Source organism: Lutjanus erythropterus, chromosome 11 (genome assembly GCF_056507025.1).
Source record: "Lutjanus erythropterus isolate fLutEry1 chromosome 11, fLutEry1.hap2, whole genome shotgun sequence".
Classification (NCBI taxonomy): domain Eukaryota; kingdom Metazoa; phylum Chordata; class Actinopteri; order Lutjaniformes; family Lutjanidae; genus Lutjanus; species Lutjanus erythropterus.
Genome location: NC_139327.1, coordinates 29,407,070 through 29,431,967, shown reverse-complemented (window position 1 = coordinate 29,431,967; position 24,898 = coordinate 29,407,070). Strand labels below are relative to the sequence as shown.

The window sequence follows — 24,898 nt, the reverse complement described above, 5'->3', positions numbered from 1 at the left end:
TTTTTTTTTGTAGTGGAAATGTTTAAATAGCCTTGGATTAAAATGCCTATCAGACAGAGTATCACACTTTTCAAGACAGTCAAATAACTCTGAAAATACAGCAAATTAAACTTATTTTATCTAAATCATAAAATAAAACAGCAGTGTTTAACACAGATGAGCGTGCTATTTCAGTATTTGAAATAAAGTTAATCAGAGGATGATATTGCAAATCATGACCAACAGGGGACACACTGTCTCCAGTCAGTCCTGCGGGCCTCCTCCTCCTCTGAGGTCAGGCTGAAAGCAGCGGAGTGAGGAAAAACCATTTGCTGTGGACAGAGCAGGAATGAAGGGGAGTGACGTTTGAGAAGAAAGTCTCATGCTGTTGTCTATTTATAATCAACATATGTTGTGGTTATTGTTAGAAACTATCTGCCTGTCTGTCTCTCTGTCTGTGTGCTCTCATCTCCTCATCAGGACATAGTTTTGTGGCGTGGATTATCAGCTAAATGTAAATGACGTCTGACTGCTCGCTTATTCTTTCTTCACACCTGTGTGTCTAATTTTTTCTTTCTCTGCCCCTCTTTGTTTTTTTTATTGTCTTTCCATTGGCTGTCGCTGCTATTATCACACCATGCAGTTACTGTAAGTATTGTCAGTGTGCCACAGCGAGTGATTATTTAAATAAATAGACATAAGACTGGAAGTCAGAGCGGTGGATGTCAGCAGGGAGAGCTGGGAAGGACAATGAGGTGTTAGTGGGGGAGCTGCGACACAATGAATGGCGAGATCAGCCCTTCATGTGAGGAAATGCCCCCATGTTGAAAAAATTATATGAGAATGAAATTCCAGCAGGGTGACAAACAACACCAGGAAGGACCCTGTTGACAGTTTTGTGTAACTATACACAGGTTTGTGTTTGGTTTAAACAGTGGTGGACCGTCTGAGAGGCAGGAGCAAAAAATATAAAATAAAAAGGGCACCAGCGTCAAGTCATGGTGCATTTATGGTAAAACAAATCCAAACCGTGGCTAAAATGCATTACTATATTATGAGTATAACTACAACACATCTGTAATAAAAACACACAGGGAACTATTAACTATTTAACTTTAGAGGCACAGAGAGGCCAACTACTTTTCTAGCATGTAGAGCACTGCATCATGTTTACACTGGAAGGGCACCATTGAGGGCACTTTATTGCATTTTTTGCCACTTGAAGGGCAATCTAGAGGGCACTAAATCATGTCTTCTACACTGGAAGGGGACCCTCTGGCCCTGCATCGCATTTTCTCCATTTTAAGGATACCTATTAGTCCACTGCATCAAGTTTTCTCCCCTTAGGAGGCCTTACATCACATTTTCTCCACTGAAATGGCACACTTCATTGTGTTTTCTCTATTGAAAGGGCACTCTAGAGGGTACTTTATTGCAGAATAGCATGCTAGAGGACACATTCTTATGTTTTGCCCACTCAAAGCGCAGCCTAGAGGACACTTCATCATGCTTTCTCCATTGGAAGGGGACCCTTGAGCAGTGGTTTCCAGCCTTTTTGTGCCTTTTTGTCCACCAATGGCCAAGCCAAAATCTCAAGGCACTGCTGTTTTCATATCCATGCAAAATGAGAAATTGATCAGGCTGACACAACTGATATAAGGTCCTAATAATGGCCAAACCTCTAATAAGGGAATGATCAGAAGTGTTCTATATAGATCACCCTTCCTGAACTGATATGTGGAGAATTGTGGGCTAATATTTTGTTGGTAATGTCCAAAACCTAATGTTTTACAGTGTACCATGCATGCTGCATACAGGTTGCAATGATAGTAGCAGCAAAAGTAGACGAAAAAAGATACCAGCAACATGGATGTACAGCAGTGAGTGAATACAGTTACAGTTTAATATAGAAGATACAGTTCATCATTACCAGTGAAAACAGCACTGACCCCTTTCAAAATAAAGATGTCATAATGGTTTGATGGTAAGAAAAATGCTTTTCAGCGTCTTTGCCAGATTTAAAATTTTTATGATAACCTACCTGACCAACAGCAGCAACAACTAGCCTACCAGCCAATCAGAGGTTCCCAGAGTGTGGATGGGAAAAAATTAGGCGTCATCAATCAGCGCCTCTGATGTTTCACACCAATAATTCCTGCCATCTGGCAACTGTGCAGCTAAAACTGGGGTTCACTTAGACGCAGGGTTTTTAAAGGATTTGTGTCTGTATTCGGAAATTGGTGCGTGTAGTAATTTCCAAAGTCATTCAGAACTTATTATATTGCAATAATAGTGTATGGTTGTTGCAAAATCCCAAGGTAAAGCTGGACTTGCCTCACGGCACACCAGTGTGCCTCAGAAACACTGCCCTATAAGACACATCATCATCTTTTCTCCACTGAAAGGCACCTTAGAGGGCACTTCAATTCATTTTCTTCACTGAGAGGGCACCATAGAGGACATTTCATCATGTTGTCCTCACTGGAGGGGCAACCTAGAGGGCACTTGATGCATTTTTTTTTTTTTTTCGAACATGGGAACACCGCAGGGAGGTGATTGCCAGTGATGAGATTGGTCTTTCATGAGAGGAAATACCTCCAAGTTGACAAAAGAAACAAAGGTGAGAATTCAGTTCCACCAAGGCAAGAAACCAGCACAGGAAAAGACATATATGCCACAGTACAAAAGTCTTTGTTGGAAGCATAAAATGTGGTGTAAAGTCTCTGTACAGAGATCTGTTTACATGGAAGTGTGTTTGAAAATGAAGGGAGCTGTAGGTACGAACGCACCTCTGAATATTGGACCTACAGTGTAATATTAGACCAACTCTGACTCATGGGAGAGTTGTTCCCCTGCTGCCGCCCTGCACTCACTCCTCCACCCCAGCTGCCTCCGTCCATCCATCCATCCCACCTAAAAATACACTCCTGCTCTCACTGAGGAAAATCCCAGTGCCTTGACCCAGCCTGAACACACACACACACACACACACACACACACAGAGAGAGACACTGACTGGCCCTCTCCATGGAAACTATCCCTCTGTAGTTGAAACACACTTTTCTGGAGAACGCTGGATGACGCAACTAAAAGTCAGGAAGTGACTGGAGTTCTAACTATGAGCTCAGTTTTTAAACAAACAATGGTTCTAATGTGTTTCATGCCACAGCAGTGGTTCTTGCATAAATGACAGCATGGTTATTAGCAAAGGCACTACATGACATAACCACACACGTTTGTCAGATTTTCTGTTATAATTTGTATGAAGTTCACCCTTTTTTTCCTCACAGAAGAAGCACTAAAAACGTTCCCTTCATATGATTCCTTAAGGATTTTCTTTTTTTACTCAGAACACACTGAGGACCCAAACGTTTGTTTATGTTGCAGTTTGTGTAAGGAGTTAAAGTGTCTGGACTACACTCTTTTTTTTTTTTTTTTTTTTTAAAGTGCTAATTATAGCATCTTATAGGGTTCTTTGGCTTGTCCTCATAGGAGAACCCTTTTTGGTTCCTGGAGGAACCTTTTATAAAGGTTGCACTTGGAACCCTTCCAGAGGGTTCTACTTAGAATCCAGCATAGGATTATACCTAAGATGATGGCCTTTTCCACCAAATGAGCTCTGGTTCTGGAACTGGTTCTGTTCAAGATCCTTGGAACATTGATGCTATCTAGTGAACCAGCTGGTGTTTTCATCAGTCTTGAGCAGAACCAGAGAACATTGCAGAATGCAGCACCACTTGTAGAATATGAGATGCCAACTTAAGTTCTGAAGGAAAACCTGCTATTTTTTTGGTTCCAATTAGGAACCAACCTTGTGGATTCCAAACCAATTTATTTCTAGTGGAAATGCTCTGAATGGTTCAGAATTAGATGCTTGAACCAGAACAAGGCTGGTTCTGTGTTGGTGGAAAAGACCTATGAGAGGTCCTCCTGTAGAGAACGCCTCAGTGGTGTAATGGTTCCAATGAGAGCCATCTCAGGGATTCTATCCAGAACCTTTCCGCCTTCTAAGGGTGCCGACAAGAACCCTCCCAGGGTGTTTTACCATAAATCCTTTCTTCTGAGAACCCTTTTGTTTTCCAAGGGTGTCATCTAGAACCCACCGAAGGGGTTCTGCCTTGACCCGTTTTTTATATTCCAGGGGTTTCATCTACAACCCACCCAGGGGGTTCTACAAATAACCTTTTTATATTCCAAGGGTTTCAACTAGAAGCCACTGAAGGAGATCTGGCAAGAACATTTTTATATTCCAAGGGATTCATCTAGAACCCACAGAGAGAGTTCTACCAATAACTCTTTTATATTCCAAGGGTTTCATCTAGAACCCACCTATAGGTGGTCCTGCCAAGAACCTTTTTATATTCTGAGAATTTCATCTAAAAGGTCACCCAGGAAGTTCTGCCGGGAACTATATTATGTTCCAGGGGCTTCATCTAGAACCCACTGAGGGAGTTCTACCAAAAATCCTTTTACGTTCCAGGGGTTTCGTGTAGAATCCACTCAGGGGTTCTTCGGATGAAACGGTTCCTGATGGAATCCCTAGTCTTACCAAGAACCCTTGACCCTTGAGAGTACCTTGAGTAGAACCTCAGCCTCTCTCAGGAAGAACCCTTTAGGAACCCTTATTTTTCAGAGTGTAGAGTATATGAGCGTTGTATCCTGCAGGGTTTTTTTTTTTTTTTGCAGAGCTGATTAAGTGAAAGAGTAATTGTCAAGATAAGCCTGTTCCAGTGACATAGACAGTGAGGATCAAAGTCTGCTGTATGACTGCAGACTGTTACCTCAGTGTCTTCACACACGGCCGCTCAGATAAAGACCTTTGCATACTGCTGCATCACCAGCAGACACTCTTTGCATATCCTGTCTCACTCTCTGCCTGTCTCTCCGCTGTCACTGAGGGGAAGGAGGGAGGGTGAACTCATTCTCGAGGCAGCAGCAGACCTACAGTATATTACAGGGCTTGACTAAGCGCTCCTTGTGGATTACTGCCAGAGAGAAAGAGAGAAGTTGTCAATGAGAGCCGCTGCAGTTGAAACTTTGGCTTCATATCAGGAGTTTATGGGCTGTTTGAGTGACAGCGAGCGGGGCGGAATCGCCGGTTCCTCTTTGATGCTCGTCTAATTACCAGTTCAGCCCGTGTCGAGCTCTTTCACTTCGTTACATGGCGACATTAACTCTGTGTTTTTTTAGTTTCTGGTCGTGATTCAACTTACTACCAATGAGCGCGAGTCGCAGCTTGTGTGAACTTCATCATCATCATCAGCAGCAGCAGCGGCGGCGGCAGCACGAGAAGAAGAAGAAGAAGACCTTTTAAGGAACTTTTAAGGAGACAGCGGACAAAGTTGGATTATTGTCGTGATTTCTTTCTTTTTCCTGTGTTTTGAGTTTTATCTCACCAGGCGAAGTTATGACTTCGGTGTGGAAAAGACTGCAGCGGGTCGGTAAAAAGGCGTCAAAGTTTCAGTTTATCGCCTCTTACCAGGAACTCACTTTGGAGTGTACAAAGAAATGGTGAGTTTTGGAGACAAATTATTACGTTAGTAGTTTTCATGTCCTGCACATAGGAGCGTTTCTCACTGTTTGAGGTGTCAATAACACGCAGAGGACGTGTTTAACTCTAAAACTTCATTATGACTCATGTTCATTCTCACGTCGTGGGTCTTTCCGCTACACTGGGGAGGATGAGGGCGTCCCTCATGTGTGTACATGTCATAAAAAAACTGTTCCGGAGTGACTGCGGGTTCGAGTCCCAGTCCGCACATTGACAAGCAGTGATGGACTCAGTCCCCGGTTGCTTAGGAGCACTTAGGCTAAGTTTAAGAATATCTTTGGAAAATATTAACATTATGAGTGATGCTGGGAACTTAATAGTGTAGATTTGATGTTAGCACTAGCAGTTTTCTTTTAGCTAGCTAGCCAAACGTTAACATGACACTACCTCATACATTAATATGCCTGAATTTACTTTGGATTATTATTATGTGCTTGTGCTTTCCATATTCCTGGAGGAGAACAACATTCTCATCTTGTTTTTCTTTTTCTTTCGTTTTGTTGTCCATTTTGGAGAAGCTAACAAGGGCTACCTAAATGTGTTTGTCAAACTAGCTAACAACTGACAATAATGCCGTCTGGTAAAATTAAAGAATGCTGAGTCAAGCGTAACCATGGTAACTGGACTGTCCATGTGCTGTATTACGACAGTAACTGCCGTGAACACTTAGGCGAGGAGACAGCCTGAGAGGCTTCATGCAGCACTCTTAAGTGAACACTTTAGCTTAGGGAAATATTTTGCTGAGTGAAAAACTTAAGTTTGAAACTTAAGTTACTTTGTGCAACCAGGCAAAGATCTTTAAAGTAGCAATACCAATAAAAAATAGTACAAACTCAATGACAAGTAAAAATCCTGCATTCAAAATTCTACTTCAGTAAAAGTGCAGAAGTATCGGCACCAAATGTTTGTATGTTTTACTGCAAAAATTTAGGAAGGCTACTTATTATCCAGTATGGCCCATTTCATAATAATGTGAGTTATATTAACCTATTGGATTTTGATTATTGATGTATTAATGTGTACATTGCTTTGACGTGGTAGCTGGTAAAGGTACAATATTTCCTTCTGTCATGTGGTAGAGTAGAAGTATAAGATACATACATACAAAATAAAAAAATGTATAGTGCAAAGATCAAACATAATACATAATGAAAAGACACAATATTCTATCTAATAGGTAGATAGATAGCGAGATACATACATACATACACAAATAGAAAACTCAAAAACTCAACTTAAAGTGACAGAAATTCTCATTTGACAGATCTCAGCAATAAACACATAATGCACTTTTATACAACATGATGTAACACATAATAAACATGTAAAACACATTCAAAAACATGCACATTTAAAAACTCACATGTGTAGAGAGGGAGTACGACTCAGCTGACGAAACAGGTCCAAGTACAGTGTCTATTTTAAACTATTCATAGTGGTGGTTGCAGTAGAAATAAAGGATTATTTGTAGATGTTTTTTTCAGGCCAGTGGGACTTTGTAACGTCTGCCTGATGACCGTAACTGGAAGGATTGGTCAAGCGGGTGTGAGGGGTCCTGTTTGATCAGAATGGCTTATCAGATCACTCCGGGTGTACAAAAATAGCAGAAAACTAAAATACTCCAGGAAAGTACCTCAAAAGTGTACTTACGTTCAGTACTTGAGTAAATGTTCTTTGTTACTTTTTACCACTGTCAAAAACAACATACATGCCAATACATGTATATACATGTATATATACTTTTTTACTTAACTTATGTTACTTCTGTTGTTATTCTGTGTTACTGTAACTTTGAAGCAATCTATGGCACAAGAATTTTCTCTTTCCTTAACAAAAATTTATCTTATCTCATCTTATTTTCTCTGCAAGACACAATACTGACAGATATGTAAAAAATATAAACAGTCTATATTTAGTTGAAAATGTACACAAGTGCAGACAATCAGACCAACCGACTGTGCAATTTGAGCAAAACATTGGTTTAATAATGTCCAACATCAATATTTAATAATTTATCATCATTTATTAGTACAACAATAGACCCACTTACTGTTATTTCATTTCAGAGATGCAGTAAAATCACTTTATAGGCCCCAGGCTCTGTAGGGCTTTACCCTCTTGTGCAATTTCCTGTTTTACAAAACATTTGGGAGGCGCCAGGTGATGCAGCATGCGCCATTATTCAGCTCTGACACAACACTGAACAGGAAAAAAAAAAACAAATCAAAATGATCAGTTTTATGGTTTTTACGACCAAGCTTAAAGGGGAAAACTGGGAATAATACTACCATCAACAGATATTTCTATTGAAAATATTCTTCAAATTACAGTATTCTCTGAAGAAGTTTCTCCAGTACCTTTAAACTTTTGCCTACATGTCAGTTTGGCCCACACCGCACCTTCTTATCTTTCCAGATTACACTGAAGTTAGGAATAATTGTGTAAGTGGCCTGTCAGCAGCACGATAAGAAACACAGATTAGTTCCCCCCCCCCCCAACAATGACTGGAGGCTCTCATCAATAAAGTTTGAGATCAGTCTGATCAGCAACAGAGAGCATGTGTTATCTGGACACAGAGAAGTGAAGGGATGAAGTGATTTAGAAAGAGTGACAACTCCCACATACAATATGATGAAATCAGTGTTAACGAGCCCTCGCCAGGGTGTTGTTCAGACACAGAGGCAAAAGTCAGAAACAACAGTGAGGAGGAGGAGGAGGAGGAGAGAGGAAAGATCTGAGTCTGAGGTCAATCCAAAGTTGCAGTCATGTTTTTGAAGAGGAAATCAGCTTGTTATTGTGTGATTAAACCGTGTATTCGGTGTCAGAGGTCACTGACAGTTGATCACATCAAACGTCAGATGAGGGAAATGAATCCTTTGCCACGTGGGGGGGTTGAAAATGTCTCACAAGTCACATGTTTGTGTACAAGTGTGTGTATGTGTGTGTGTGTGTGTGTGTGTGTGTTTGGGGTGTTGTTCTAATTTAGTGCAATGATTTGAGACCACTGGCTTTCTTCACCCTCACAGACTTGTTACTGTGATGCATATTTAGACTATGCATGAGATGATTTGCAACTGTAACTATACTGCTAAAAGTCCCAACTATACCAAGGTTTTCTTGTTAGAATTAGAAAATCAGTGTGTAGGATTTAGGGCAAAAGAGCCATTTTGACAAAAAAAAAAAAAAGAAAAAGAAAAAAAAAATCTGTCTAGAGCTGCATCTATTAAATTCTCTATTTTCTTCAGAGACTTTTGTTTTTTGGATTTGGCACCCAGCTAGTCTGATGAGACTTTAATTTAGAGGACAAAGTACTGAGCTTTAGACAACGGCTGTGACGAATGTTTTTGTTGATTAAATATTAAAACATTTTGTATTTATACATTGTCATTTGTAATGTCTTGTTTTTTGTTACCTTCCTAGGACTAAAGCAGTTTTGCTTTAGCTTGTTAACATCTTGTACTTCTATACTGATTTTCCATTAATGTGTGCTACAAATAAGTAAAGAATCACTTTAACAGTAATAAATAGACATTGAAATGTTTTTTTTTAATACCATTATTTATTTAATGTTCTCTCAAAGCCACAAAGAACCAGTGGAGGGGGGCAAAAGAGTGGCACGTGGTTCTGGAGATAAAACAATTTTATTTCCATTCTAGTTAGCAAAGGGCTGAACCAGTAGTTAGCCACTTGGCCAAAGGAAGACTCTATTGCACTTGCTCTGTGGGCTGCACAACACAGAGGCATATACAGAAGACATGCATCACTGCTGTATCCAGTTGTCCTTATACATCCATGCTCTGCAGAGGGGCATTTGCATTTTGTGACAGTTTTATGGCTTGGAAGGGGAGGGTGAGGTGAGCAGTATTCAGTTGGTTGCAATTTATAATTTTATCGCCAGATACCACTAAACACCCCGGTCCTTTAAATATTTAAAGCAGCTATAATCAATATTTTATTATAGCCATTTATCAAATGACAATAGACAACAGCGACAGGACGATTATCGCTTGAATCTGCAGCATCCCCTCAGCTTCATGGAGCTTTATTATGAGTTTCAGCTCAGCTCAGTGACTTTACACTCTCACCTCTCTGACATTGTGGTTTTCGGAAGTCTACAGGAAGTCAAGAAGTCTATTTACATGATAGAATGACTGGGAGAACAAGATATTCTCCATCACAAGCTCTGTTGGATGAAGGAAACAAGAGCACAGAGAGGCCAAAGATAAGAGGGGTCAGCAGTTTGTACATAACAGTCAGACAGTGATAAAGTGATGTTTACAGAGTGTATAGTGCCATAGACTTAATTAAATACTCAGCAACAGCACTATTTTTACAGTAACACTAAAATGCTTTATGTGACTAAGAGTCAGTATAGAGCAGCTGTGAAATATTCTAAAAAAAAAGTATTTTAATCTTGCTGTCACCCCCACATATTTCACTCTTCATATATTATCTTTATATGTTAACGTAGGAAAATTCATGCTGGTTCTACACGTGTAACTATGGAGTCAAACAGACTTACATTTTTGGCACTGGGAGCTCCCCAGTAGCAGGAGTCCTAACCAACTGCTGCATAACACACATGCAAAAATTCCTGTAGAAAAACAGACAGTGCCAGTTTTTAACTCGCTGTAATCCTCAAATTTTCTAATTTTATCCACACAAATTACATATCTGCCTGTTCAGCAAAGTCTTTCAATGATATGACCTACAGTTAAAAGTACAGTACAGTTAAAATCTCTATGAAGAGCAGCAATTAGAAAGAGGAGTTACTGTCACCATGGCAACCTTTTATCCTTAGCTTACAGCTGGGGACACAGCTGATATATATTTGCTTATTATACAACAGGTAGTTCTGACAAAGCAATGTGATTGGTCAGTCAGATATTTAGAGCTCAAATGCTCAAATCAGCATGATAACACACCGGGCTCATCACTAAAAATATTACTCTGCCCAGAGAGAGGATGTGTTTGAAATGTTTTTATTCATGTAAATAAATCACAAACCACAGTGTGCCTACATAAACTATGACTTACTGTTTGGCTATTTTTTTTTGCAGCTGTTAAAGTAACATTTATAGAATGATTAAATCAACTTTATTTAGTGGATATAATTTATGGTGCTGTTGGATTGCTGCTACACTGCCCTGTTTGGTGTGTGCCTCCCTAGTGTTGTGACCACAGTGGAAATCTTTAATGCCAATAATATGGATTGAAGCAGGAGATTTTGTAAGATTAGAAAAAAAATGCTGTGAATCTTGTAAAGCTTTTTTCAATGTGGTTTGACTTTTGGACGTCACAATGCTCAGAATTTATTGGAAATACATGTATCTTGCAGAAACTGTTCTGCATCCTCCATTAGATGTGTCGGTGATTCTGTGAGAAATGCTACTAGCTTAGAAATACATGTGAGGTTTGCAGATGTCGTAGTTAAATCTGTCCGTGGAAAATAATCTCTTTTCAGCAGATATCTTTGTTGCAGCAAGATTAAGCTAGCAAGGCAGTTTTGTGTTTGTATCTGTGGTATTTATTCATTTTGGGAAATCCCAGGATCTCCAGAAAGCATTTATATGAGCTCAAGTTGGCTGTTGACTCAACAGGGACTAGAAATCGTCTCTGTTGCTGGTCATTATTTAGGGTCGGCCAACTTGCTGGAGTAAACAAGGTTCCATTCCACTGACATGACTGGTTGTTTCCCAGTTGTTAGTCAAACCCCATGTGTTTTCAGAGAGACAGAGATAACACTAGCCATTTTTTTTATTCTGAGGGTGAATTGCCCTGCAATATGAATACAATTTGATTAAATCTTTTAGTTTTGTTAGTGTACTGTATAATCACTATATTACACTCAAGGGTGACTTTTAAAGTCATGGTCAGGACGGAGGTGGTGACCACACTGAAGAGCAACACACGCATAAACACATACACATACAAACACAGGGGGATGACAAGTGGAACCTTTTCCAAAACTCCCAAAAAGTTTTCAAAAATCTTTCAAAACTTTACAGAACATCTACAAAACTTTCCAAAATGTTCTAACCTGTTAAAATAATATGGTATGGCTATGGTGATATTAGTATTGGGATACATACCAAGTAAGGCTGCAAAATGAATCGCGGTTTTATCAAAATTGCAATATGGCCGAGTGCAATATCCAAATCGCAGAACCAGAACCAAATCACAGTATTCTGAAAAAGGAAAAATGTGTGAGAAAACTGCATTATAATGAAGTACTGTAGTGCTCCATAGATGTCCTGGCCTAAAAAAAGTTACTCTTCAGATGAAAGAAAACATGTTTGTTTGGTACAGACCCCAAAAAATATCATACCATCACGATCTTAAAAGGTTATTTTAATTTTTCAGTAAAAATGCAAAAAGATAATTCCCACTAATCCTATCACAATCATAATTTCAGTCAAAATAGTCACAATATGATGTTTTTACCATATCATGCAGCCCTAAAGCCAAGCACATCCACTCTTAATTTCTTGAGAAATTTTCCAGTTTCTTTTCCTGTCTGTAAATATGTGTAAATGAACGTGTTTTACGCTGTACTTATAAAACTCCCACATTTCAACATGGGTGGGGATGATGTTTATCAGTCATCTAGTCAGCTGTGGAATATAACTATTGTGTGCTGAATAACAAAACACCAACCACAAATGTGCAGTAATTACATGCTACTAAACTGCATTACACCCCTCATGTTTGTGTGTGTTTATAGCTCTCTGCTGTTTCTCATTGTTCCTGAACTCACTCGTCATAGACAGTTTGTGTTTGTGTTTCGGATCATACTTTCTTGTCTCTTGTGTTTGCTGTTCTTTTCTTCTTCCTCCTCTCTCCCCTCCTGTACGGACAGTGTTTGCCTGTGAGGCTATTTCTGATGCTACTCCTGACCTGCTAACACACATACCACATTAACACATGTACACACACGCATATCCCCCGTACTCGACCACTGATAGGCTGAAACTTGAAACAACATCCAAATCAGCATCTATAAACTATTTCTATTAATGTTCTAAAGAACATCCGGAGGTGATAAAATAGTTGTAAAGATCATATCTTTAGAGTTGGCTGTGAGGTTGAACCATGAACTACGATGCAGTACTATGAAGAGTGCTATCATGTACTGCTATATTACTTGGGGTCTAAGTGTGTGCGTGTGTTTGTGTATGTTTTCTCGTGTAGGGGGTTCCTTCTTCCTGTCAAGAGGCACACCTCGCATTCAGACTCAGGTCACATGACTCTGCAACTTCCAGTTTCACTTCCTGCAGAGGCTTGAGAAAATACAATAGAAACACATGCGGGATACGCACACACACACAGTACTTACACACAGACGCGCTGTACACCGTGTTTGCTTAATTACAATAAACAGCTGCGTGACACATTTACAGCTTCACCAAAACTACTTCTAAATTCCAGGCTACTTCAAAATGAAAGTCAGTTAAACTACAGCTTAAAGGCGTAATATGCAAAATAAGAGGGCCTGTATCTGCCTGTATGTCTTTATTTAGAACCCATTATTTTACTGTGGTCAGGATGCTGTTTGAGATTTAACAATCAGCTATTTTTCTGGTGCATTTACAACAGCTACTAACTCAGCCTTTAACTACTATAAAGAAAATTAGCTTGTCAAATAAAACTACTTTCAAAAAGCAGTTCATCTACATCCAAACATCCAATCATGGAGGTACAACTGAACTGGCGCTGAGTGAAGTGTATGTGTGTTTGATTTAGGGACTAGTGCAGAACAGTCCTCACTTATGCAGCCTGAGGAGGTGTTTTAAGGAGAGGATAGGGAGCAATTGTTGAGGTGGAATCAGGAAAATGCTAAATTAAGTCTATTCATTTGATTGCAGACATCTTGGTTGAAAACCACAGGTGATTTTACTTTTTTTTTTCCCTAAACACAATTAGCGCAGCATCCATCTGCTGTGGACCAAACGATTACGACAGTTAATGTTGCTTTCACAGAATATGCAGTCAATTAACACATTTCTAAAATGCTTACATTTTCTTTACTCACATGTTTTTGAATGAACAGATCAGTAAAGCATTGAGACATAGCTGATTTACAGCAAGCTGTGTAAAATAGACCAACCACAGCTGATTCCAGCCTCAATCTGAGACGTAGCCAAGTGTGAGCTTCTTTCAGTTATTTGGGTATATCCAATACAAAGCAAACTTTTAGACTTGATTTTGTTCAGTGTGGAAACAGAACAGCAAAAGGGAGCAGAGAGAAAAAAAACAAATAATGTTTGGATGAGGGAGTGGAAATGTTGGATGAGGGAGAAGAGTAGTGAGACCAGGACCAGTTTCTTTGTTTTTACTTTTTTTTTGTGATTGTACATTCAGTAAAAATAACTCATTCACCTTCAGGTAGTGTGTTTCCAAAAATGCAGAGTTTTGGCATTCAACCAAACATGTAGAGTGGTTTACAATAAAAGGAAACTGAATTATAAAAAAGAAAAAAAAAAACTGTGGAATTCATTTTGTGTATTGTATTTAGGAAGAACTGAAACATGAAGAGTAATGCAGTTTCTGTAAATGCCATCAACTATTAGTATTTTGAAAGTTGTGGTGCTTTGACTGACTGTCTTCCTCTTAATTAGAAACTGTGCTATAATTCTTTTTTGTATTTTGAAATGTGGTGTTGAAAATTAACTATTTGGCTAATCAATGTAGGTGTGTTACTGTGGTAGGAGTTCAGAAAAGTATCTTAAGTGCAGGTAAACTAATAAAATAGCAAGTGATTGTCTACATGTGGTTAACTACACCCCAACACTGCATATTAATACCATGTACTCGCAGTCATCTGCATAAACACACACACATCAGACTCTTGTCTTTGACTCCGAGGCATCATAATATTATTCAGCAGTGACAGTCACAAGACCTTCTATTAGACTTTGTGCCGGCTCATTTGTATAATATCCACTTTGTTCAGAGACATTATCTAACGAAGTTCAAACGTGGTAACGTTTCGTGTCAGTGTGGCGAAATGTCATTTCTGTGTTTTGATGTGTGTGTTTATGTTTCTGTAGGCAACCAGACAAGCTGAGGGTGGTGTGGACCAGGAGGAACAGACGCATGTGCTCCAAGGTGAAACCACTGACACACCACAAACACACGCACACACACACACACACACACACACACACGCACACACACACACACAGTCTCACTATGTTGTCTGTTTGTGCAGCTCCACAGTTGGCAGCCTGGAATCAAGAACCCCTACAGGGGTATGGTGGTGTGGCCTGTTCCAGAGAACATCGACATCTCTGTTACACTCTTCAAGGTACTAAAACCAGCACACACTGTTCACACTGTGCACACTGTGCACACACTGACAGGTGACAAATTAGAGGAAAAAATAAATAAATGAGTGGACAAATGTAACAAATGCAGATGCTTCCAAACTGTGTCTCCTCCACTATAAATATAAAATGGTGTTCATCCCTCCAGTAGAGTTCAGTAACTCTATTTCAGTCAGGAGTGACTTCATTCTGAGAGAGCAAATATTTTCATTTGACATGTGCACAACAGGTTGAGGAATGGGAATAGTCTGGTGTGGTATATTATATATACTTATTCACTCCCTTATGGAGTGAAGACATTGACGATGCTGAAGATCTGGACAGGATGAGGAGTGCACTTCTGTGAGCTTGACTTGGCTCTGGATATGCTGAACTGGGGCTGAATGAGGCGGAGGAGAGCTGTGACGACTGTCTAAAATGAGAGCTGACAGCAGCAGAGAGGAGAACAGATTTAAGGCCCGGTCACACGTATGTGAAAGCTGAACTTGACGAGTAGAAAGGACGCAAATTCCCAGCCACCTTCCTTAATTTATCTACGTGTGACCTGGCCCTTAAAGTTTGACAGCTGGCAACATTTACAAGGAAATGTTGGAAACAGCAGACACACAGATAGTTCGTGTGACTTTATTGCTTCTTCTCGTTTCTTCAGGAGGTCAATGCAGATGAGTTCGAGGACAAAGAGTGGACCTTTGTCATTGAGGGTGTAAGTATATCTTGACAACTTGTCTGACTTGTTTCCTATGAAGTAAATGAACCCAACTTATTTATTTTCTCAATAAAGTGCCCAGACTTTTATGCTTCTCTATACTCTTTCAGCTCTACTATATTAATTTCACAGCTTACTAATTACTTTTCAGATTAAAATTTTACAAATAAAACAAATGACCAGTGTCTAAAGTACAATGAATTGTTTTTGATTACCCAAAAGTGTATAGAAAGTTGTCAGAATTAGTTCCACCCTGACAAACTAAAGTACAGCTTATATGTTAAAGCATCAGTAGTAATTATCTAACAAATATAATAATATAACATTGACATCTGCCTTACTGCAGTGTGAGTATGTTTACTTTTGTATAATTGAATTACATGTTTGTGCCAATACTTCTTCTTGAATACAGGACTTTAACTTGTAGTGGAGTATTTTTATTGTGTTGCATTATTATTTCTGCTTTAATAAATTATCTGAATACTTCCTCCACCTCTGCTTTTGATTCTTTGAATCAATACGATTATTTAAAATACTAAACATATCATGGTTGTTTTTGTTGGTCATGTAAAGGAGAACAAGGGGCATCGTAAGGTGCTGGCATCAGCAGACATCAACCTGAAGCGGTTTGCCAGTCCGACGCCGACCCAGACCGACCTGACGCTGAAGCTGAAGCCGCTGTCTGTCAAAGTGGTGGAGGCCACGCTCAAGCTGTCGCTGTCATGCGTCTTCGTTCGTGAGGGGAAAGCCACGTGAGTTACTTTCAGCTGCTCTGCATTCATTAACAAAAGCTTTCATTGTTTACTAGCTACGTAAAAGATTAACAAAGTGTTCCTTTGTTTACTAGCTAGCTAAAATGTTAGGTAGCCTATTAACGATGGCTTGGAAGAAAGCCCTAATTTCTCCTCTTCTGAGCAAAACTTCTTGGCTGAACAGCAGAGCCGGTGCCTGGCAGCAACTGGCAGATTTTTTTACTTGATCAAATTCAAAGAAACTTCCTCAAGTGTAAATTTAAATGCCATATCAAATTTTAAATTGGTGCAACAGAATTGAATTAAATCTAAGTCTAAAGTAATAACTAAAATTTGGTTTAAAGAGAGGTTTAAATTTGATCCATTTTAGTTTGAAGATTTATGTAGCAATGCAATGTAATGATCAATATTTGTTCTCATGTTGTTGTTCCTCAGTGATGAAGACATGCAGAGTCTGGCCAGCTTAATGAGCGTCAAACCAACAGACATCGGCAACCTGGACGACTTCAATGAGAGCGATGAAGAGGAGGACAAGAAGTCCGTCACAGCTACAGGTAGGTTAGACTCACACAAACGCTGCTTCTTCCTTCTGATCTGTGAGTTATTTCCTCTGACACTTCTTCCTCCTCCACATCTTTTCCCTCTCTGTTCCTCCTGTCACCTCTTCTGCTCTACTCTTGTCTGGCCGCCGCAGTAGTTCCACACACTCTAGTTCGCCCAAACCGCCCTGCTCCCCCTCCACCGGACAAGAGAAACTCCACTGGAGCCATTCTCCCGGCCTCAGGTAGTTTCCTCTTCCCCTTTTCTTTCACTTCCCTCCTGGTGTTTGTTTGTCTTGGCAGAGGAATAGGGGGGTCTGAACAGGCGCTCGCTCTCGCCCTGTCTGTTATTGGGAGGCTCTGTTTGTATTTCACAGTATTTCACACACTCATGGCATTTGTTCTGCATACCACATATTTCTCATCTAGACATTAAACGCTACTGAGAATCATGTGATGATGCCACAGAATGGACATGGTGTCCAGGGACACTTAACTGTAACAAGTTAAAAATGCGTAACAGAAGCTCAAATCGCCATAACTCTTTATGACATTAGACTACTTGGTCCAAGCGGTGGAATGTACAACCTAACTCCAAAAAAAGTTGGGATGTTGTGTAAATTGCAAATAAAACCAAAAGCAATGATTTGCAAAACTGATTAACTTTGTTTTTTGTAAATAGATGTACATTCATTCTGAATTTCATACCTGCAGCACATTCCAAAAGTGTTTGGACAGGGGCATTTCTACCTCTTACCTCTGAACAGGTGTTTTTTGAGCATTTCACAACTTTCCCAGTCTTTTGTTTCACCTTTTTTGAAACATGTTGTAGGCATAAAATTCTGAATGAGTGTACAGTTACAAAAAACAATATCAGTTTTTGTATTGTTTTCAATTAGGTACACGTCTAAAAATATTTACAAATCACAACATTCTGGTTTTATATATGTTTTACACAGTGACCCAACTATTTTGGAATTGCGGTTGTAACTTAGGCCCTGTTTACACCTGGTATCAGTACGTGCCTTTACATGTATCTCGAGTAACCACCCCAAAGACCAAATGCGCTGTTTTTAACTGGCTGCCCAACAACAGAAGCCGGCACGCTTGCACAGACGGAAATGAAACAAAACCAAAGTTATGCAGTTAATTTCATGAACCAATCATAAAAAAATCCACCTCAGTTGCTAAGTGGGTGCAGCAAAACATTAGCTCCCGCTGCTGCAGCTGTGTTCACTATATTTAGAACATTTTCACAGCTTTACTTTGCCGTCTGGCAGCCCTTTCTGATGGGGAACTGAAGCTGCCACCGAGGCTCCTTTTAAAAAAATTGTAATTTTTCTTTGAGACACAGGAGTTACTGGTCTACTGCTGCCTTAATGTGTGACAAGTAACGCTAGTTCAAACTCCAAATCATGTTAAAACGCTAAAGTCACACAATAAAACAAACAAACTAACAGATTGAGGCAGTGGTAGTCCAGCAACCCCTGTGCTCTGAGAGGTGAAATCACTGTTTTTATCCAAGGAGTCTGGTGGCTGTGAAGAGAGCATAGATGGTGACTTTGTTTTTCTAATAGTTCTTAAAGTTTTCACTCTTTGTGGAAGCCTAATGAGAAACTAAACTTTGATAATATATATGCATTTTACTCTTTAAAGACTTCCAGAGGGTTTAAATGGGCTATAATTCCATCACAATTCATCAAAATTCCATATTTTGTTTGTGGTGTTGCTCAAACACATTAGTCATGTGATTAACAAAGGATCCTCATGATGGTGGCATAATGTTGCAACATGGGATCTCAGCGGTCATGTGATTTTGAACATCATTTCATTTTCTTTTCCAATTCACAACATTTTCCTTCTGTCTTTTTCATCGTTTCTCTTCCTGCAAAAATCCACTTTTACTGATCCATCCATCCAACCATCCATCCATCTATTCATCCAGGCTGTGAACCGGATGGTGTTCTCTCCCGCCCCCCTCTGCCCCTCGCTCCTCGCCCCTCGCCCCGCCGCTCCCGACACCCCTTCACCGCCACCCCTGTCCAGTCCGAGACCCAGCCTTCCCCTGGCCCGTCCCCTCAGCCCTCACCCAGATCCAAGCACAAAAAATCATCCAACTCTCTCGCTTCTTCTGACCTTAATCCTCCAAGCTCCCAGGCCACAGCGGCTACTCCTCCGATCCAGAGCGCCTCCTCTGTCCCGCCTCTCTCTGATGTGTCTCCTGCGAATCCTCCATCCTCTTCCCTTCATCCTTCTCCCACCAAATGCTCTGAATCTGTCTCTGTTTTACCTGCTGCATCAGTGGAGCCTTCTTTAGCTACAGATTCCTCCTCAAATACCTCTGAAATCACCTCATTACCTCCCAAACTTCCCGTCCCTTCATTGTCATCACCTCAGAATATCATAACACCATCCTCCACGGCTCCCCACAAGTCCTCTCTCACTGTATGCACCACTGTGACCCATAAGACCACCTCCACTACCGCCCAGCCTCTCCCCTCCTCTCCCACTAAGACCATCCTGTCCTCTGAGCCTCCATCCACTCACCCTCCACTCACCCGGACCCTCTCTCAGCCTCCATCTCTGCCCAGAATCTTCCAGTCAGGCTCAGGAAAAGGTATCAACAGGCTGGCTGGCAGACAGGCATGCTGCATGCTTTCACTAACTGATTCATCATGTGTGATGGCTGAGATGGTTTGACCTCGTTTTCCGCATGATTGAGCTTCATGTTACTTTACAAAGTGAGATGCTGTATGTACTACACTACTTGTGGACAGTGTGGTGTGTTGTGAGGAAGATTTATGCATGATCAGGCAAGAAGAACAGAGGAATTAAATACAACTTTCTTGTGAATTGAACCAGTGTACTCGCAAGTCCCGGAGGCAGAGAAAAAAATGGAGGTTTATTTAAAGATTTAGATCACACCATTGTGGGGCTCTAATCTTATCCAATAGTCAGATCAACTTATCAAAATCAATCGTATCAAAATATGCACACATATATATATATATATATATTAGTCTGACAACAGCAGAGTAAAAAAGCAGAAAATGGGTCAATAAATAAGTGAATGAAGTGAATACATTAGTGGTTGATGCTATATTGATTCCAGTGTGTAGACCAGAGTGTTGCACAGTTGAATTATTATTGCACAAGTATATGGTGGAGTTATTGCACAGAGTTACTGTAATGTCAGGTCATTATTGCACGGTTGAAGTTATACATCATATGTGCAGAGAAAGAGATGAGAACGAATTATAAAACTTTTTGGAAGAATTGAACTTTAAGAAAGTTAAACATTGAATTCAGCCTTTTTAATGATATCACAGTAATAACAATCTGATCACTGTGACACCACTAATTTTTGGAAAAAGAGCCGAACTAAAGAGCTGTAACTTCCTTCTTCCTTTCTGTCGTGTAACATAATTAGTAAAGTGCATGAAGAGAAATAATAGCTCACCTGTTCCTCTTTCACTCTTTACATTTGTTTATTTATATTCCTCTTTTCTTCGTCACTCCTTTTTCTACTTTCCTCTCTTCTCTTCAGTTCCTGTTTCACATCAGCGGCGCCCCCCAGAGGTTCAAACTGTGGATGAACTGACTTCAGTTTCTGGTTTGTCTCTGCTTTACTAAAGAGATGCCAGTCTGATATTCTTTTCAAATATTTAAAAATCTTTTTTTCTTCTCCCCTTCCTTCTGTTTGCTTATGATGTCTTTCGCTGTCTGTCCTCTCTACCAGGCCGTTCTCACATTTTCAGACCGCAGATCGTCAAATCAATCGCCCGTCCCACCTCTCCCTCTCCTTTTGCTGCTGATGCCCCTTCTCTTGCATCAGCACCTCCTCTCCCCTTATCTCTCCCTTCAATTTCAGAGTCAGGTAACCAACATTAAAAGTAACTTCTTATTCCCCTCCTTGCAGTCTCTTTGCCTATTCTTCTCTCTTGCTCCTGCATTTTTAATTTGCCAGCCTTTCTCCTGTGTCTCCCCTCATCATTTCACTCATAAATCTGTTAATCTCTAACATTTCCCTCTCCTCCTCGTCTTTCCTGTCCTTCCTCTCTACTTTCCTCAGGTGTTCAGGGGGCGTGGCTGACATCTGGTGCTGACATCACCCCCGTCCCTCTGCTAAGTAGTCCGGACCTCGATGCTCTCTGTGACCCCGTGGCTCCAGCCCTTCCCGCCTCCCTCCCACGCTCCTCAACTCCTCGCTCCTCTTCTCTGTCCACCTCTGTTTTATTCTCCTCTCCTCACGCTCAGCTCATTGTCTGTCCCTCTGCTCCTCCTGCTCAGTCAGGTACACCAGCAGCACGAACGACTAATTATAGTTAAAAGTGGGGATGTGAGAAGATTAGTATGGCAGGAAAATGATGATGTTTATTTAACATCTAAAAGTGCCAGGTTTTTTTGTAGATCTGTCATACTTAATGTGCATAGAATAATAATAATAATAATTACATTGCCAAAAAAACTGTTTGGTTTGCTGCTTCAGTTCTTGTTCTTTATTTGTGCATTTAATAAAACCAAAAATATTCAGTTTTGATGAAAAAAAAACATGAGGGCTTATAAAAGAAACCCACCAAACACTGAAATGCTGCCACACATTTACAGACATAAATCTCAAAAAAAGAGAGAGAGAAGAGAAAAGTGAAGAGAGAATACAACAATAATATTATTTATTATTCAATTTTATTTATATAGCACCTTTCAAAACCACCATTACAAAATGTTTCACAAACAGGGTCAAATAAAATCAAGCAGGAGAATAATGAAATACAAAATCAACTTCATAAATAACAAATAAAACAGATAAATCAGCTAAAAAGATAAACTAATGGAAAAATAACCATTAAAGAAAAGATAAAATAGATAACAGATAAAATCCAGTGGTAAGAGAGCTGTACTCCTTCGAAAAAAGCTGTTTCTGATCTTTTTTAAAAATCTTAAATAGGCAGTGACTGCGCCTGCAGAGCTTCCTGTTTGGTGCTGGGGAGAACGCCCTGACCTTCTGATTTGTTCCGATATTAAATATGTTTGATTTTATCAGAACGTCAAGACGAGAAAAAGACTTAAAACTGGTCGGATTGAACTTTTTGAGATTTGGTGGGGGGTTAAAGATTCTTCCTTTGCGTGGCTCAAATGTTTGAAAAGAGTAAAACTGTATGATCAAAAAGTGGAGATGCAAAAGTGTGTTTGCTCTAATTGTGGGGGCGCAGCTGCTCTGTTTGCTCCATTGCTCAGCAGCCTGTGCACCCACCATCTAATCAAACAATCCTCCACCCGTCAGCGTGTTTTTCAGCCACAGTTGTCGTCCTTTCTTGCAAAGATCTCTCATAGTGTAACAATTCATTATCTGACCTTTCTTTTGCTCTTTATAGGCTCAACGTCCCCCCTCACTCAAGCTGACAAGGAAATAACTCCAAGTCCTCTGAGCCGAGCCGAGACAAACCAGACGGCGGTCAACATCAGACCAGCCCAGGATTCAAAGGCGGGCGTCACAGAAAACAAAGCTGAACCAGAGAGGATCAGGTGAGGTCATGGGTTGAAACCACACGAGTGTTTAATTTTAGACTGCTCGGTTTGGATCCTTAGAGATGTGTTTGGCTGTGTGAAGAGAAAATGTGTCAGCAGACCACAGAGCTGAAGAAGAGGCGTCCTCGAGACCGGTGGCAGCTCCAGCAGAGATTTGGAGAAGCATTAGAGATGACAAAACTTGTTTACATCAGAAAATGGGTCAGAAAAGATGACAAGCTTTTAAAAAGCCAGAAAGCTCAGATTCTTCTTCCTGTTCTTCTTCTTCTTTGCGTTGTTTCAACAAGAACAATCTTTACATCTTTACGTTCTTGATGTTGCATGATTGCATAAAGGAATATGTCAACATTTTGGGAAATATAATTAGGCTTATTTGCTTTCTTACCACAAGTTATAGAAAAGATCTCATTGCAAGCCGGAGACAGTTAGCTTAGCTTAGCATAAAGACTGGAAACAGGGGGAAACACCTTGCCTGGCTCTGTCCAAAGGTAACAAAATCAATCTATCAGCATGTCTTAGGCTCACTAATTGACAGAGGTGTGGACTCGAGTCACGACTTGGAATCGAGTCAGATTTGAGTCACATATATAATGACTTTAGACAAATTCAAAAAAACAAATTGCAACTCGACTTGGACTTTAGCACCTGTGACTTGTGATTGATTTTCATTTAATTTTCTTTAATTTCCTGAATCAAACTAATGCAATTCAGTCTCAAAGAGTCGACACTTAATTCCCCAGATCCACTTTGTTTGAATCAGTCCAGCAGCATCCAATCAAGTTGCGGCAGAGAACAATGAAGAACTAAAATTAAGTTAATGAGCTCCAGTTGGAAAAAATGATACCAAAGACAATTTTGTTCAAAGACAATTTTTTGTAGAAAAATTACTCAACAAAAAATTATTACATTCTGCAAAACATGAGGGTCGAAAATCATAGATGCGAAACGCAACTACTGCCAACTGGCATTTGGTGAAGAGCTCATTATGACCAGTTTAGGACTCGAAACTCAAAGTTTAGGACTTGGGACTTGAGTGCAAAGACTTGAGACTTACTTGTGACTTGCAAAACAATAATTTGGTCCCACCTCTGCTAATTAACACATTATATCATGTTTGTTTTGTTTCCAGCCAAAAAAACGAAGTCCATGAAGTCTCTGCACCCAGACAAGATATAATACCATTCAAATTAAACAAACAAGATGTAACATGTTAATTAATGAGCTTTAATATGTTGTTAACCTCAGAGGCAGAGCCAGGCAAGCTGTTTTTCCTGTTTCCAGCCTGTTACATTAAGTTAAGTGCGGTATCGATCTTCTCATTTAACTCTCAGTCAGAAAGAGAAAAAGAGTGCTTCCCAAAATGTCAGAGTTTTCCTTTAAGGTGCACAACTGTAGATTACCCCAGGTCAGAGGTTCTCAGTTTTTTTTCACAGCCATGGACCCCTTGCATGATGGAAGATATACTGAGGACCCCCTCATGTTTGTCCTTTCGAAAAAATTTTAAGTGGTCTTATAAGAATAAAAACTATATTAGACATGTATCAAAAACATTTGAACACAGAATACCCATAACACACACACACACACACACACACACACACACACACACACACACACACACACACATCAAGAGAGATTGTGTTTCACTCTTACTGCATATATAAAATAAAATGATAAATAATACACAATAAAATATAAAATATATTTAAAATGTAATAATCAAAAACATAAAAGGATCAGTAATAGGCCCAGCCTTGAACCTGAATATGATTTTTAGATTTAAAGAAGAAGATTATTTGTTGAACTATGAAGCATTTTGTACACAAATAAATAAAGAAACATTTTTTCATGATAATTTAAATGAATCCTTTTGAGAACCACTGTCCTCGGTAATCCAGCAGTGCTGTTGGTGAGTTTGTCACTGTTGGAAGGTGCATCACAGATTGTGAAGAAATTTTCTCATTATTCCTCCTCCAATCTTTCGTTCTTGTCTTTTATATTTTGCACAACAAAGATTGCAACATCTGTAAAAACACTGTAAAAACAAAAAAGTTGAGTAAACACAAAATTTCAAGGCAACTTCCAATAGATTTTTGAGTTTTTAGTCCAGTTCAAACTCTTAAATTTTGGAAAACTTTACCAACTAATAATGTTTTGTTGAGATAATTTTAACTTTGTAGTGTAGAAAAAATGTGTACATTGTACAAACTAATTATTTTTATCATGTGACAATGTTTTGTTTGAGATTTGGGCAGGTTTAGGGTTATGGTTAGAAAAAGATCATAGTTTAGTTTAAAATGATCACTTTTCCCAAGATCTGGAAACATTTTAAGCAAAAAATAAGCAATGTAGTAACATAATCTTGATCCACACATGAGCAGCACTTCCTAGTTTGACAGTTAGATCTGAGTTTTATGAGCCGTGTGTTTTCAGAAGACCCTTATTCCCCCCCTTTACTTTGAGTAAATTATGTTTTGTTTTGGTCTGCTGTTGCTCTACAGTGACCTCTATGGTAA

General features: G+C 39.7%; 1 protein-coding gene across 12 annotated transcripts in view; it reads left to right on the top strand.

Annotated features, from left to right (window-relative positions):
* Positions 1 to 4,889: 4,889 nt before the first annotated feature.
* Positions 4,890 to 24,898, top strand: part of LOC146319304 (uncharacterized) — a 44,258-nt gene continuing 24,249 nt past the window's right edge. For 9 of the 12 annotated variants that reach the window (XM_084729912.1, XM_084729907.1, XM_084729906.1 and 6 more), the window contains exons 1-12: positions 4,890 to 5,490; positions 14,581 to 14,638; positions 14,742 to 14,837; positions 15,506 to 15,559; positions 16,136 to 16,314; positions 16,750 to 16,868; positions 17,009 to 17,098; positions 18,799 to 19,470; positions 20,401 to 20,466; positions 20,593 to 20,730; positions 20,926 to 21,147; positions 22,229 to 22,379. In XM_084729912.1, coding sequence (XP_084586038.1) covers positions 5,387 to 5,490; positions 14,581 to 14,638; positions 14,742 to 14,837; positions 15,506 to 15,559; positions 16,136 to 16,314; positions 16,750 to 16,868; positions 17,009 to 17,098; positions 18,799 to 19,470; positions 20,401 to 20,466; positions 20,593 to 20,730; positions 20,926 to 21,147; positions 22,229 to 22,379 — 1,949 coding nt within the window. In that variant the 5' untranslated portion in view covers positions 4,890 to 5,386. The remainder of the gene's footprint in view (positions 5,491 to 14,580; positions 14,639 to 14,741; positions 14,838 to 15,505; positions 15,560 to 16,135; positions 16,315 to 16,749; positions 16,869 to 17,008; positions 17,099 to 18,798; positions 19,471 to 20,400; positions 20,467 to 20,592; positions 20,731 to 20,925; positions 21,148 to 22,228; positions 22,380 to 24,898) is intronic. The other 3 variants (XM_084729905.1, XM_084729909.1, XM_084729910.1) reach the window with 3 other exon arrangements.